Raw genomic sequence first — 14849 nt, 5'->3', positions numbered from 1 at the left:
GTAAATTCCTATAACTTAAGTCTACAATGCAGGCAGTCGTTTGGCAATTTTGGTTAATATATTAATCTTTTTATAACAATTTTTTGTTCTTTTCTAATATTTTAATATTAACAATTTTCCGCTCTTTTGGTGTTAAACCTCCGTGGATTTTGAAAGACTGCTCTTTTGACATCTCGCTGTCTATGTACAAAAAAGAAGATACTCCAAATTACGTCTTCAGGAATCTAATAGCTGAAAAAACCCAACTATTGGAGAGTACTGGTTGCAACCTTTTATACACAGACGGCTCAAAATCTTTTGGCCTGCCTCCTGCTTGTGCCGTGGTAGATGCTACAGGACAGGTTCTTCTCAATCACATATTTCCCGAAAGTCCTTCAACGTTCACAACCGAAGCCAGAGCTATCCTTCGCGTTGCGAACCTTGTCCATAAAAGCAAACTCAAAGCGGTCATTGTTGCCGACAGTTTGTCCTTATTACAAGCTATTCGAAACCCTTCGACTTCGAGATGGAGCACCATCAACAAATTAAGAAATGTAATTACTACACCCGACGGAAAAATTAAAATGTTATGGGTACCAATTCACATCGGTTTATTGGGAAATGAGCAGGCTGATCGAGCGGCAAAGGATCTCCTTCTGCTCCTCTAATTATGGATGATGTCATGGAAAAGTTGGATCTTCAAAGATACATTGGAAGTAAAGTTAAAGAGAAAATTGCAGACGAAAATTTACAATACTATCATCAACACTACTCTTGCATTAACCCTCAATTAACTCCACCTCTATATCCAACAAATGTTGAGAAAACCAAGATCCAAACATTTTCGAGAATTCGCCTTGGTCATACAATTGCAACTCACCAATGGATCCTAAAGAAGTCTTCTTCCCCAATCTGCAGTTGTGGACAAACTCTTACTATAAAGCACAATCTCTGCGACTGCCTCAACTTTTCCTTGGCTAGAGGTATTGCATTTGGAACGATTAACCCTTTGAACATTCTACAATCAGCTTCAGAACAGAATATCAATTCTATACATTACTTTATTAATACTACCAAGCTCATTATCTAATGTACATTTTATTATTCTTTTTTACAATTAGAGCCGATAGCCTGTGTTGTTAGTGCTCAATGTCTTTTTTTTAGTCTAAGAATTCATTTCATTAGTCTAAAATTAAAATAATAATAATAATATTTGGTTCATACCGTCGATTTTCCTTGGTGATAGAATTGAGTTCCGAACTTTGTCTGGAAGAAGTCTTTCTTTTTACTTTTGTTAGGTTAAATTCGAAAATCAGGAACATTTCACTAGGATGTGATCGAGTCTTTAAATATATATTGAGACAGTATTTAGTAATTTATGATTACTGACGAGATATGGTACAGGTAGACAGAAAGCAGAAAAGCACGTAGATGCTCCAGGCTATATGGTCTTCACTTCAACATCTGATAGAGCCCCCCGTGCTTTCGTCGAAAATAAAAGGATTCCAATATCTCTTTCAAATAATATTGATAGATGTGCCATGTTCCAGGAAAATTGCATATCTACCTTAGAACTTGAAAGTTGCGTCTCCAAATCGATATTTCACGAAAGTACTTCAACTTTCACAACCGAAGCCAGAACTATCCTTCATGCTGCGAACCTTGCCCATAAAAACAAACTCAAAACCGTCATTGTTACCGACAGTTTGTCTGTAGTACAAGCGATTCGGAATCCTTCGACTTCGAGATGGAGCACCATCAACAAATTAAGGAATATAATTACAACACCCGACGGAAAAATTAAAATGTTATGGGTACCAAGTCACATAGGTTTGTTGGGAAATGAGCAGGCTGATCGAGCGGCAAAGGATGCTGCTTCTTCTAATTATGGATGATGTCATGGAAAAGTTGGATCTTCATAGATACATTGGGAGAAAAGTTAAAGTAAAAATTTGCAGAAGGAAATTTACAATACCATCATCAAACACTACTCTTGCTTTACCCCTCAATTAACTCCACCTCTATATCCAACAAATGTTGAGAAAACCAAGATCCAAACATTTTCGAGAATTCGCCTGGGTCATACAATTGCAACTCACCAATGGATCTTGAAGAAGTCTTCCTCCCAAATCTGCAGTTGTGGACAAATTCTAACTGTAAAGTACATTCTCTGCGACTGCCTCAAGTTTTCCTTGCCTAGAAGGATTCTTTTGGAGCGTGTAACCCTTTGGACATTCTAAACTCAGACTCAGAACCGAATATAAATTCAATATATTACTTTATTAATACTACTAAACTCATTATCTAATGTACATTTATTTATATTAGAGCCGATAGCCTGTGCTGCTAATGCTCAATGTCTTTTTTTTAGTCTAAGAACTTATTTCATTATTCTAAAATTATAGTAATAATAATAATAATAATAACAATTTTCTTCTTCACGTATGTTATTTTTCAAATGCTATGTCGGTAAAAAGTTCACCAATTCTTGTTACAAAACTTCCATAAGTTTTTTGTTCTTTACATAAATATATTTTTTGTTTTATTTATTTCTTAATTTTTTTGCTTTCGCACGCATTCCGTTCAAGATATTCCAATAATTACTAATAATTAAAATTACATAGAACGAGAAAAGCAAAAATAGTTCACCATCCATTACTTCTAGTCCTCAAACAGGTGAACGCCTTATTATCGGACATGGAAAGCTGGACGACGAGCGGAAATATCCATACCTTTAGAAGAAAATCGCGAGAAAAACTCTCGCTTATTACCAATGGTATGTTTAGTGCAGCGTCAACGTAAGTATTCTTTTTTAAATTTAATATAAACCAAAAGGCAAAAATAAATAAATAAATAAATATTAAATATACTATTTTTATTAACATGATTTAAAAAAAGGATATTTGGATATTTTTATTTAACAATTGAACACATACATATATTTAGTTACAATATTTAATTAAATAAAATCAAACTAAAATTATGAAAATTGTACGTAGGAGTAGCATATCCTTGACGTTGTATCCCGATGCCCTATCGCCAAAACGGAATATGGGTGGGTGTGCGTGCAGGTTAGGGTAACGAAAAGCGGACAGACAACGGGCCTCGCAGACGGTCTTGGCTCGTGGGCACACCACCGTGAAGGAGTTCCTTAACGGTTTCGCTAGAATCTTCTTTTTTACCTTATTTTAATTCCAATTTTTTTTGTCATGCGGCACGCCATATTCTAAATTTCGTAACGCTCTACCGCGCAGAAGCTAGGCCGTTCCACAAATGCCAATAATGAGAAGATTCGAAATAGACTGTCCTGATTTTCATTTCAAGGTCTTAAAAAGCTAGAAAAGTGTTTGATTTTATATAAATAACAATAAGTTACTAGTGCACTAAAATTCAGACTACTTACTACCACCCCCAGTAAGCCATGTTTCCTTTTGTATTAATAAAAATTTCTTCAATTTTCGCTGGCTTTGAATAGCATGTATGCATTCCATCAACACAACCATCCACAGTTGTCATGGTTCTCCTCCCCATTAATGAGCTTAGAAGGAAGTCACAATACATTGTGCTGAAAATGTACACATTGTTTAACATTCCTTAATTTAGGTCGATATTTAAAGAGGAAATTGTCTATTTCTTTTTCTTCACAATTCGCAAATTTAATTTCGGAAGCACTTTAATTTTTTTAAATTTTTGGATTAATAATTCATTTTCCAATAGCTGTTTCTATTTTTCCGTTACGGTTGTTTTTTTACAAACAGAACTCTGAAAGAGACATTTATGGCCACTTTTCTTGGTTTTGACTCCTCTCGAACGGGTTTTCTTTTTCTCTTGCGTGAAATAAACAGATCCTACAGCACAGGATTAAATTTCTAACAGATTATTATACATAGCCCCATGTTACAAATGGTACGTCGGTGTTTAATAAAGTCGAGGGCAAACCTATCATAGGCTCTTCAATATGCAAACTGAAGCCAAGTTTATAATCAAATGAAGTACCAAGATCGAGGAGCGGATCAAGATTCTTGAATTCATGGTTACGAATAAAGTAATCTGTTGCGAACGAATGCAGTTTCAAAAATTGGAGCTTGAAGGACTTTACTGAATAAAGTAGATTACAGTATAACAGAGAAGGTAGATTATACGCTGTCCCGAAGGCCATACTGAAGTCCATAAGTCCTTGAAGAACGCCTTAATGTCATGAAACCGTAATAAAGAGCGAACTGAAAAGCAGAACTAAGTACCTTGGTGGCGCAGATATTTACACCAAAACATATAAAATGTTCCTTAAGGTGATCAACGTTCTGTTGTTGCCAGAAAAGTAAGAAGAAGAAGATTGGGTAATTCAAAAATAGAAAACGTAGACCCAAAGATCCTATACACTTTATACTTCAGCTTCGAAAAATCGGAATTGGCGAAGTACAGATAGATATTTTCTAGTCTTTTTGCTCTCACTAAATACATATTTATCATATATTTACCTCTCATCTTACTTAAGAGTTCTATGTGCTCTCATTATACTTACTTCTAATCTTACTTAAGAGTCCTATGTGTGATGAATGAATATAAAAAAAAAAATCGAAGTAATTTTTTTTTGAGTTCATTTGATTTAACAAATCAATGCTTTATTTTGCTACCATTTGCTAGAGCTAACATATTAATTATGGAAAATTTTCTATTTCAAATGCTTCATCAATCTAGACAGTGAAGAACTCATTGTATTTAATATCACAAACTTCGCATAAATAGGTTTTAATTTTTTCACATATATAGATATAACAATTCTTACTCCTAAACTAGGAGTTAGGATTAGTGGAATGTAAAAGTTTAGAAACCGCAGAAATTCAGATCTTCTTCTTTTTTTGAGAATTCTCGAACGTTTGTCAAACATATAAAATTTATCAAAATATTTTATGGTTAGTATACACGAAATGAAAACATTGCTTGAAATAAAAAAAAAAAAAGCTGCAGGGGAATGCCATTGAATTTCTTAAGGGCATTAAAGGCAACGTCGATACCAAAATTTAATCTCATTCTATTGAATAGAAAGAAAATTTGCATTTGGTAAATACTGACTATGTAATGAGAATGTTTCCATAGCCTACCGCCACGAAAGTACTTCAGTAACCTTGAGCTTATTAAAAATTAATAATAGCACAATAATACCTAACCTTATTAAAAATTAATAATAGCATAATAGTACCTAATACAACATATCGTAGCATAATAAATTTCTGGAAATTTGAAACGAATTTTTAGAAAATTCTGATTCAATTAAATTTAATTTCGATGAAAACGAATACTTGCTTTATAATATTCTTATATCAGCTACGCACAGACGGGCAGGGAGGCAGGATAATATTGCACTTGTATGTAGAGAAGGGGGAGGGAGAGGCACTTACAGTAGAATTCGAAATAAATTGGAAACATTGAAAACAGATCACGCACGGTCGGTGAAGCAGTGTTAACGAATTTTCCCTTTGTTAGCTTACAACTACATAGCAATTTCGAATTTTTGGCAGCACATTTTTTCATATCCTACGCCCCTTTGTGGTAGACAGTATGTAAGTCTGCGCAGACCCAAAGGAGAAGAGCTGGTGACATACCCACCTATTATTATGCCTAGCGAAGCTGCAGAAAGATATTTAATTTTTAATATTTTATGGTACATAGTAGTAGTAGCAATTTAGCAAAAAAATTAACGGCAGGGAATTCGGTTCACCTTGGGGACTTCACATATATAGAAATTGTTGGGAAAAATCGAATTTCTACTGAAAATAATAAAAAACTTAAAAATAATACAATTTTTAGAAAGTAAATTAACATCGTAAAGTTTGCATCAAGGCATGTGATGTGAATGAATACGAGGCAAAGTACGGTGTATAACGGTAGGTCTCGCCTGAGTCTGCTTTTAGTTTTTTTTTTACATCCGTTTTATCGCATTCAATGTTTTGCAAACATATAAAAAATAAATGTGTATGCTCTAACTCCATATATGTTAATATTCTCATCGACCTCCGCTTGTGTGTGCGAAAGGCATCGACCGGTGAACGTATGCAAACACGTTTGTACATTTCTCGTAAAGTTTCTAAAAATTTGATTAAATATTAACGATTTATTCAAATAATTTAATATCATTATCAGCCGAAATATTAGTTTGCGCTCCTTTTATTACATATTGAACGCCGCAACTACGGTAGATTTTGATCCCTTTGCTAATCGCAGTAATTATAATGGAGCCAAGAAAGTAACGACATTTTCTTGCTATTTTAAAACAAGAACTGCCAACGTTTTACATATACCTATTCTTATATAATTGAAATTCTATCGCGAATTGGCAACGATTTTGGGTCCTGACGAACATCTGGCCCACATTTTTTCGGGGAAATCTTCATGAGATCGGCAAAGATATAAAAAATGAGTTAACTATCGAAAATTTTTCGAAATTCCCAATTTTTCGAAATTAAGTTAAGGTATTTATAAATATCCTATGACAATCTCCGAACGTAAGCCGTTAGATTGATGCGATTTTAAAAATCTTGATTATGGATATGTATGCTTCAAAAGATAAGAAAACGCCAACATTATTCACTTCACTTGAAGAGAAGATCTTGTTATCAGTATGTATATGAAAAATGTAACAATGGAGTTGTATTATGTGTGTAAATGAAGTACATTTACACATCAAATTTAAAACTTTCAAAATGTGGTCACGTAAGTCGAGGAAGAGAACGTTTTAATTGAAGAAATGTTCGAACCGAATCTCGATTCAAATGAACAACTAAAATAATCCACGTGTAAACCACGAAATAATATTGATTAGAAAGCTGTAATCGATTTTAACAATTATTCTCAGAAGACTGATGAGACGTCTTTGAATAATATCATGTTCTCTATTTTTATATTCATTACATCATAGAAATAAAAATATGAAATAAATCACAATTTATTTTTTTTTATACTTACAAAATTTTACAAAAAAGAAGTTAAAAACACTGTGTTAGGACACAGTCCGCCGTAAAGTACCCTACCACTTGGCTTAACACGTTTATTTATATAACGACTCTTCAAAATAAGGTTTAATATGGGAAGTGGTAGAAAAGGTGGTTCATTTTCAATAGCTTCTATCGTTTTTTTCAAAATAACCCAAAACTTGCGACTTATAGGTCGACAGACGGGCATATAAAGCTTAGATTAATCCAATCGATATAAAAGAGGGAGAGTCTATTTCAAGTGCTTCCTAGCATTACATACATTCTCAAAAACTGCAAATATTCTTGCATCACAAAATGGTATAAGGTGTAAATAGAGGTGGTTTATAATTGCTGAGAAAATGAATCTACCTTTGTTTCATGTTACATAATGCACAGCGACCTAATGGATTAGTTTTATGAACTGCATATTCGTGTTATTGTTTAGCAACGTCCCTTTTTTCTTTTTGCTATTATTGTTGTTCGCTAATATGATTTTTGTCATGAAATACGTGCAATCACTTTCAATTCATAGAAATGTATAAACGAGCTTGTGTTATGCTTCTGTATGGACTGTGATATGCAAAATAGTAGACGTGCACAAGCAACTTTTTTGCTTAGCACATATTTCCTATTCATTCCCAAAAAACCCGTAGCTCGCGCGACACGTAAACTCTTAAAATAACGTGACAATTTTCTGTTATAAATAAACCAAACATCAATCTAACAAAACTGTAGTTTCGGAGAACCGACTTACAATTCTTTTATAGACGCTACGGGAAACACGAATAAAAATCCCAAAATTTAAAATAAAACAAAACTTTCAAGTGCAAGTATAATCAAACACCAAATAAAAGGCTTTTGTGTTCAATACAAGCCGCCCTACACAGATATCGGAACGTCGGTCTTTTTCAACGCAACATTACGCCATGGCCCAGCCTCATAATTATTCCCATCAAAATTTGCAGACGATGTATAGACAACCTTCCTTTGTTCAAACGAAGGTGTTAAGCACAGGCAAAGCTTCGATACCTTATAGGCATTTTACAGACTCTACTTATTTATCCAGAGGTCTTTCTTTGAATCGGTCGCAATCGATAAGGAAATCCAAACCTTTGATTAGTGAAAACAAAAATCAGCTTTCTTCCCAATCAAGCTGTTGCTTACACAAACCAACACATGAAGAGAAATTGTATCAAAGATCACAAACTTGCTCTTCTTTAACAACATCGTTAACAAAAACTATAAATAAAAAATTGTCTAACGTTAATAGTGATCTAAGGCAATCTTGCAGTTCGAAAAGCACGACACCATCTTCTGCAGCATATTTGGAAGTTGAGAAAGCGGGAACAAGAAAAGAGTAAGCAATGAGTTAAATTAAGTTTTCCATAAAAAGAATTGGAAATATCGCCCATAAAGAAGCGCCTGAACATGTTTCTTGCAAGGACAGATATGCTATAATAGTTGGTTTAAATGCTTCCAATTTTTATCTATGAAGTACGTTCATACGGGGTACACATTGCAAATATATGTTAAAGTTATCTATATGTATCTGACTATTAGCGATCTTACGTGGCTAATAGCTTTCCTTTCCAAATACTTTAGAATATACCGTGGTTTTGAGTGTTTCACAAGTCTAATATGATTATCTAGTTTATTTTCAACTCTAGGAAAATCAATTGAGAAAATTATGACAGTGTCCGAATTAATTGTGGTAGATTCGTACCAAATAACGGTCATAACAAATATGCTTGTGCACATGCTTAAAAATGTAAGTCTCTCCTCAGAACGATTGTTGCCTTAAAAAAAAAATGTAAGGAAACAAAGTCAGTTTTATAAAATCTGTCGGGGGCTTAAGCCGTGTTTTATAGGAAGGAGCAAACTATTTTCAAGTTACAGAAACAGTTAACTAAAAAATTGCAGTTATTTTATTGACAGAGCATTGACACTCAATTTTAAAAGTATGAGGTTCACAACTTTGTCTACAAAGTCTTATAGCACGTCTTCGTCAACACCACTCCAAAATACAACATGCGGCATGTGTGCGGGCGTAAGTTAGTAAATAATAAAATTTCGCTGGCGAATTTTAAATTGCTTAACTTAGAAGTATTTCACAAATTATTGAATGGAATTATTCTAAAATGTTAATATTGTATTATAAAATACGTTATAACGCTTAACAGCTTATTATGCGAGATAAATATATATCAAACACCCTTTAACACCCTTCTTTGTAATGATAAAGCAATGTGGTTTGCATGAAAAGAATTAATTTTTGTTGGAACCATCATTGTCAATGTTACTGAAACTGTCATGCATTCATTGCGCTCATGTTGTGGTAGCTTCTAAAAAAGAAAGTTGTGTAGAGGGGAAAAGAGCAGATCAAAGATAATACAAAAAAGTGAGCGTAAATAAGAAAGTAAATCAACTGACTTATTTTCATAGATTTGTTAAAAAATTCGATAAAGCCCTGCCTCAAAGTGGTACTTCCGTAAAAAAACATTCAAAACCCGATGCGAACAAAGTAAATCTGAGCATAGTTTTATCTCAAGACTTCCCAGTGAGCACGGAGGATGATTACCTTAGCTCAGATGCAGAAGATAATGATGAAGCTGGTGCTGTTCAAGTAGAAAATGAAAAAAAAAAAATGGTAGGTGTTTAAAAATAAATAGGTGTAAATAGAATAATTATTTTCGTTTATAAAAAGGAAAATATATACAACGCAAAGACGTGTAAAACAGAAGGTACTTTAACCTATATCTCTTCGGAAATAAACCCAAATTTGTTTCCTTCACGCAAAGTTTTTTACCATAGTAGTCGATTAAATCTAATTAGCCCTAACAATGCTTCTTCAAGTGTCAGCGCCTCTAATGTTTTGAATGCCCCTCCCTCATTAACCACGCGGCCGCCCTTACTGCGCGCTACGTCTGCACCAGTACGCTACATGCACGACAATTCTAACGGTAGACTTTTGGCAAACAAGCGTAAATCGCGCAGACGTACGGCTAACCAGATGCATGAAGCCAAAGCAGAGGAAAGCATTCTTGTCACAAAGATTCAAAAATCCAGCACCAAGAACAAAAGAGTGTTAGCACGAGCACAATCATTGACATCTGAAGTTATAACACTGGTCTCATTAATCAGCCCTGAAAATTCAGATTCGGAAAAAGAAGATTCTTCGACAATCGTTGGAAGAAGGGCACCATTTTTAAAAAAAACTGGCAAATCCGGTAAGACCTTGAAAAACTTGGAAAACTTGATTTTTAATTTTTTGTTTTCAGTGTCTTTTCAAGAAACCAATCTTAACAGGTTTCATTTCTCATCTAAAGAATGTTCGCATATGCTGCGCCGTGGTTCAATAGCTCCTCTGGCAGAGCGTTTGCGTGCTAACCGTCCACCTACAGCGCCACCTGTATCAATATTTTTTCAACGTTCCCATAACAGTGCTGCAGATTCGCCGGCAGTTGAAGTAGCTGTCTCCGTACCAAACAAAGCTGCAACAGACTGTTGCTCTGGTACAAAAACCTTAGAAGTCTTCACTTATCCGCACCATGTACGATCGCACAAAGGACGTGAATGTTGGAAACTATTCCTAAAAATGTCGGCTAGTGGTGTAAACATCGCTTACGATACTATTATGAGAGGCCTATTAACTCCAACAGAGTTCCGCCAACAACAGAAGCAACGCGAACTAGAAGAAGCAAACAAATTTAAAGAGAGCTAGGTCAACACCCAAGCAAACAGTTTTTCATTATGAAATAATTAAAAAAAAAAAAGTTCTCAATTTTTCATTACATAATAATTTAAAGAAAAAATAGTGTTCATGCTAAGAAATGTTCTTCTCGTGAAGTTGTTTTAGCACTGCCGAACGAGCCTCAACAATGTGCCTTAGCTAATTGTGGATATTGAAACACTTCAACGCGAATATGTCTGGCAAATTGTTTTAAGACCAATGAATAATACTGAAATAACGCAATTTTTTTCTAAAAATTTTTCAAAATTAAGGTTAATACTTAGACTGAGTTAACGTTGGTTTTCACCTTCGCTTTGTACAAGTAAAGACAAAGTTGTTTAGGTTTGTTCACGCTTTTCTGCAAGTGTAAACACGTGCATTAATAACAGCGTGCATAATATTAAAGAAATGACGATCAAACAAAACGTCTTTAGAAACTTAGAAGCAGCATAGAAATTCATATATGAAAACCGAGAAAACACAACATAGGTGATATCAACATTAAATTGAATGCTCATCTCTTTAGGATATACTTAATAATTAATACAAACCAATTTAAACTCTGTTTAAGATATATTTATTATGCACATGATATTTCTAAGAAAGTTATCTGGCCCGACTTTTCAATTCATTTTAGTAGGATTTTGTGTAGTAATGTCCGTCAAATTTTTCGATCTACTCAACAGTATCTTAGATGCATAAGTAAATATAACCAAAATTAATGTAGTCACTTGCATTATAACAAAATGTGATATTGACGCGCCGATTTCTAACCACGACCCACGATTTCGTACCATGTAGAGAAAATGTAGTGCCATAATATTGCAGATCATTAGCAAACATATAAAAATCTGTTCTTCATACTCAATAGCAAATGACGATAATGCAAAGATTATGCAAATGATTAGGAATACCGGTATGGACAGTTTTAAGATGACAAGAAACATAATTACAAACGGTGAAAATGTAGTTAAGAAGCAACGTATTATGTTTGGATCAAAGGAACTAATAGATGCAATATTACCGGTACCGAAGAAAGAAAAAAATGTGTAAAGAATTATTGCAAAAGATAGACGAAAGCACTCATAAAAATGAAATTTACTTGCACACCCTGTAATTAGTGGACGCGATAGTCGCATAGGCTCAGTAGACAAAATTATTACAGTAATTAAAAATAAAATGAAATGCGATTCATAGGAAGTGCACAGCATGCTGTAGAGAGTTGTCATTAAGAATAAAATACGCTCTAAAAGTTGTTTCTTGGAAGAAAAAGGTCTAAAACAAATGGCTACAAAAACGTAAACGAAATAAGACCAGGAAAGGAATTGACAAACACCAGGAAGTTCCTGATTATTGACGTGATTATGAACGCAAAAGATTGAATTAAGTAGCGCTATACCAGCAGCTAATTTGTCGGCTAAAGTTAATTTGCATTTAACTAATATAGACCTTGAAATGGTAAAAAGGAAACCTAATAAAAAAAGTCGATTGTCAGTATAACCTACAGAAGGTGTCAGCAAGGGGAATACAGCTAAAACTAAAATCATTATTGTTTTAATATAAAACTTCCACGTGGTTGTTTTGCCATTGTTTTCGGATAAAGCAGCATGTAGCAAAAATCCAAGTGATATTAACTTTCTGGAAAAAAAACTAAATATTAAAATCTCGATACATATAAAGTACATTAGTGTCCACCCAAAAGTTAAAGGTGTCGGTCCTTGAGTCTCGTTTCTCAAAGCTAAAGTCATTACAGGAATCGGTAATAAAAGGTAGAAACTCACTTGCCACGACAATTTTTGCAAAATACAGAACCCGATAAGAGCCAGAAGAAGAATCATCAACAATTTAAATCTTGTCCTTTTAACCTTACTCTTGAATTCTACACTTTCCAAGCTATTCATTTTCTTCAAATTTAACAAGTTGAATAAATACTTTAACCAGCTTAGCATGGCAACTGTTGTTGCTAAGAGCAGCGGCATACTGTAGTAACTCTGATAATAACCAATACCCTCTAGTGTCATTTCCATTAGATTGTAACTTATATTCGTGAAGGTTTGATAATCTTCCACAAAATGCGCTTGTTTCAAGTGCAACTTCATCTCATTAATACTAGGCCAGGACAATGCCTCGTATTCGGGCAAGAGAAAACTTAGGATTCCATCTTTGTGCTTTTTCAAAAGGTGCGTATATTGTTCTAACAGTTGATAAGCATTGCATTCAGCAGCTCGTGCGATGTACTCTTCACTTGCATTTAGGAAATATCGCGGTAATATGCCCAAATTATTCACAGGCGGCGGTAAACCAAGCAGGGCCGACATTAAAGGTGCCATTTGGGCTTGCTCAATTTCATATAAAGGCATTGCAGTGTTATAGTCCAATTTTATATATTTTGCCGTATTGTACGGTCTTGAGTTAATTCCAGCCCCCCACATGTAAAATGGGGTTTCAGTCTCGTGCGGTTGGGCGGCACCGTGCGATCCTATAATGAAGCGTTACTTGCAACATATTAAGGTTTTTACCTTAATGTTAAGAAATTTACCTGAATCAGTCATGCCATGGTCTGAGGTGAATATGTAAGCTGTTTTATGGTCTTGAAAGATTTGTTCAAATAACCGGTAAATTTTGCATATACCAGCCTCTGTTATGAAAAGATTTTCCAAATATAAAGCAGTCTGCGGTTTATGAATATGACCAGCTGTGTCCAAGCCCAACAAATGCAAGAAAAAGTAAACTTTATCAACCTTTTGTAAAATTTTTCGTTCACGTTTCAGAAAATCCTCTACACGTGAGAACACCCAATTATCTAGCTCATAACTTTTAACCTTGCCCCAAAAATTCAATTCATGGTTATAAGCGTCGAACGTTAAACGTCCTTCTACATCCCTTTGTGACGATTTGTTGAATATGCGCAAGATATCATGAGAACCCCATGCATATGTTCGACGAGCGTGCTGGAAGATTGTATCAAATTCAACAGGATTCTCTTTCCAGCCACGCGTTACCGCAGAAGGATCTTCGTAAAAACCTGCTATTAAGGCAATATGTCCGGGTCGAGATTCGGTTGGTACTCGCGTATGTGAAATTCCCAATAAACCTTGTTGTTCTTTAATTAACTGACGCAAATTCGGCACATTTGCCAGGTTTTCGTAAAAGAACGATTGCGCCCTTAAACCATCCGCTATTATTAATACTAGTCGCTTTGCAGGAGCTTCTCGATGTAAAAACTGTTGCGGTTTCAAACCTTCTATTACCGGTGAACGAAAATATATTACAAATATTGAACCAAGTAACAGAACGTGGAATACTGTAGCATAGATATACCAGATATTTCGAACACCTGAGCACATTTTATAAAATCAGCAGCTAAACATAGATTTCTTTCTTTTGTTAAACTTATTTAGTTCGCGCGCGCCTTGTAAGACATGTCTATGTAAAGTTTTTTTAACTGAAATGATAAAAACAATTGAATTTTTTAATTTGAAACATAAGTTTAGTTCAAGGATTATAAAAACATTGACTAGCGGAGAAAAGCTTTCAACAGCTGCACTAAATTATGTTGCGATTGAAACAATTGGGAAATCATCAGCGTTACAGAAACAGAGAAATTTACATTTCAAGGAACTTGGTAGTGGTGCACACTAACCTTCCTAAGCCTACCCTTCCTCCATCATATGCAATACTTCCCATTAGGCTTCCTTTTAAATAAAAGTTTAGAATCCTGCCTTAAGTGGATGGAAAACTTAACCCATTTTTACCAAACTTACTCAATTGCAGATGTTTCTTAACCGTTTTTTAAATTATTACTCCGAATTTTCCGGCAACAATAAATAAAACACTTCTTTTCCCTTTTTGGAAATTTTATGAAAAAACACAAATGTTTGAAGAATTTGACATAAAGTGCCAATTCACAACTACTCGTGAGGAAAAGATGTGATATATAGAGTTGCCATCCGTTAACTTAAAATAGAACACATTTGTTCGGAAACGGTACATATGTGGGGATGCTTTACGTATTTACTTCTTTAGCATATTGTGAGACAAATTTGCTTTCCTCCACATATTCTGCTCCCAAATTAAAAATTATTTGCTAAGAGATTGTGCGATATGCAAGAACTTACAGTGTGATTCACAAATCTTATAAAAGTAAGATGACGAGGATGGTAATCACG

General features: G+C 34.5%; 2 protein-coding genes across 2 annotated transcripts; one reads left to right on the top strand and one right to left on the bottom strand.

The window, feature by feature from the left end:
* Positions 1–7357: 7357 nt before the first annotated feature.
* LOC119638660 lies at positions 7358–11157 on the top strand. Its single transcript, XM_038035577.1, has 4 exons — positions 7358–8307; positions 9393–9597; positions 9655–10177; positions 10229–11157. Exons 1-4 carry the CDS (start codon positions 7877–7879, stop codon positions 10669–10671), a joined length of 1602 nt encoding a protein of 533 aa, XP_037891505.1. The 5' UTR covers positions 7358–7876; the 3' UTR covers positions 10672–11157.
* An 86-nt stretch (positions 11158–11243) lies between these two features.
* On the bottom strand, positions 11244–14613 carry LOC119638659 (GPI ethanolamine phosphate transferase 1). Its single transcript, XM_038035575.1, has 3 exons — positions 14445–14613; positions 13220–14125; positions 11244–13159 (listed from the first exon to the last, which is right to left on the bottom strand). The coding sequence occupies exons 2-3, from the start codon at positions 14025–14027 to the stop codon at positions 11304–11306; spliced, it is 2664 nt and encodes an 887-aa protein (XP_037891503.1). The 5' UTR covers positions 14028–14125; positions 14445–14613; the 3' UTR covers positions 11244–11303.
* Between the last annotated feature and the right edge of the window lie 236 nt (positions 14614–14849).

Source organism: Glossina fuscipes, unplaced genomic scaffold, assembly GCF_014805625.2.
Source record: "Glossina fuscipes isolate IAEA_lab_2018 unplaced genomic scaffold, Yale_Gfus_2 106, whole genome shotgun sequence".
Taxonomy (NCBI): domain Eukaryota; kingdom Metazoa; phylum Arthropoda; class Insecta; order Diptera; family Glossinidae; genus Glossina; species Glossina fuscipes.
The sequence above is the reverse complement of the archived record's forward strand: the minus strand, read 5'-3'. Positions and strand labels throughout refer to the sequence as shown.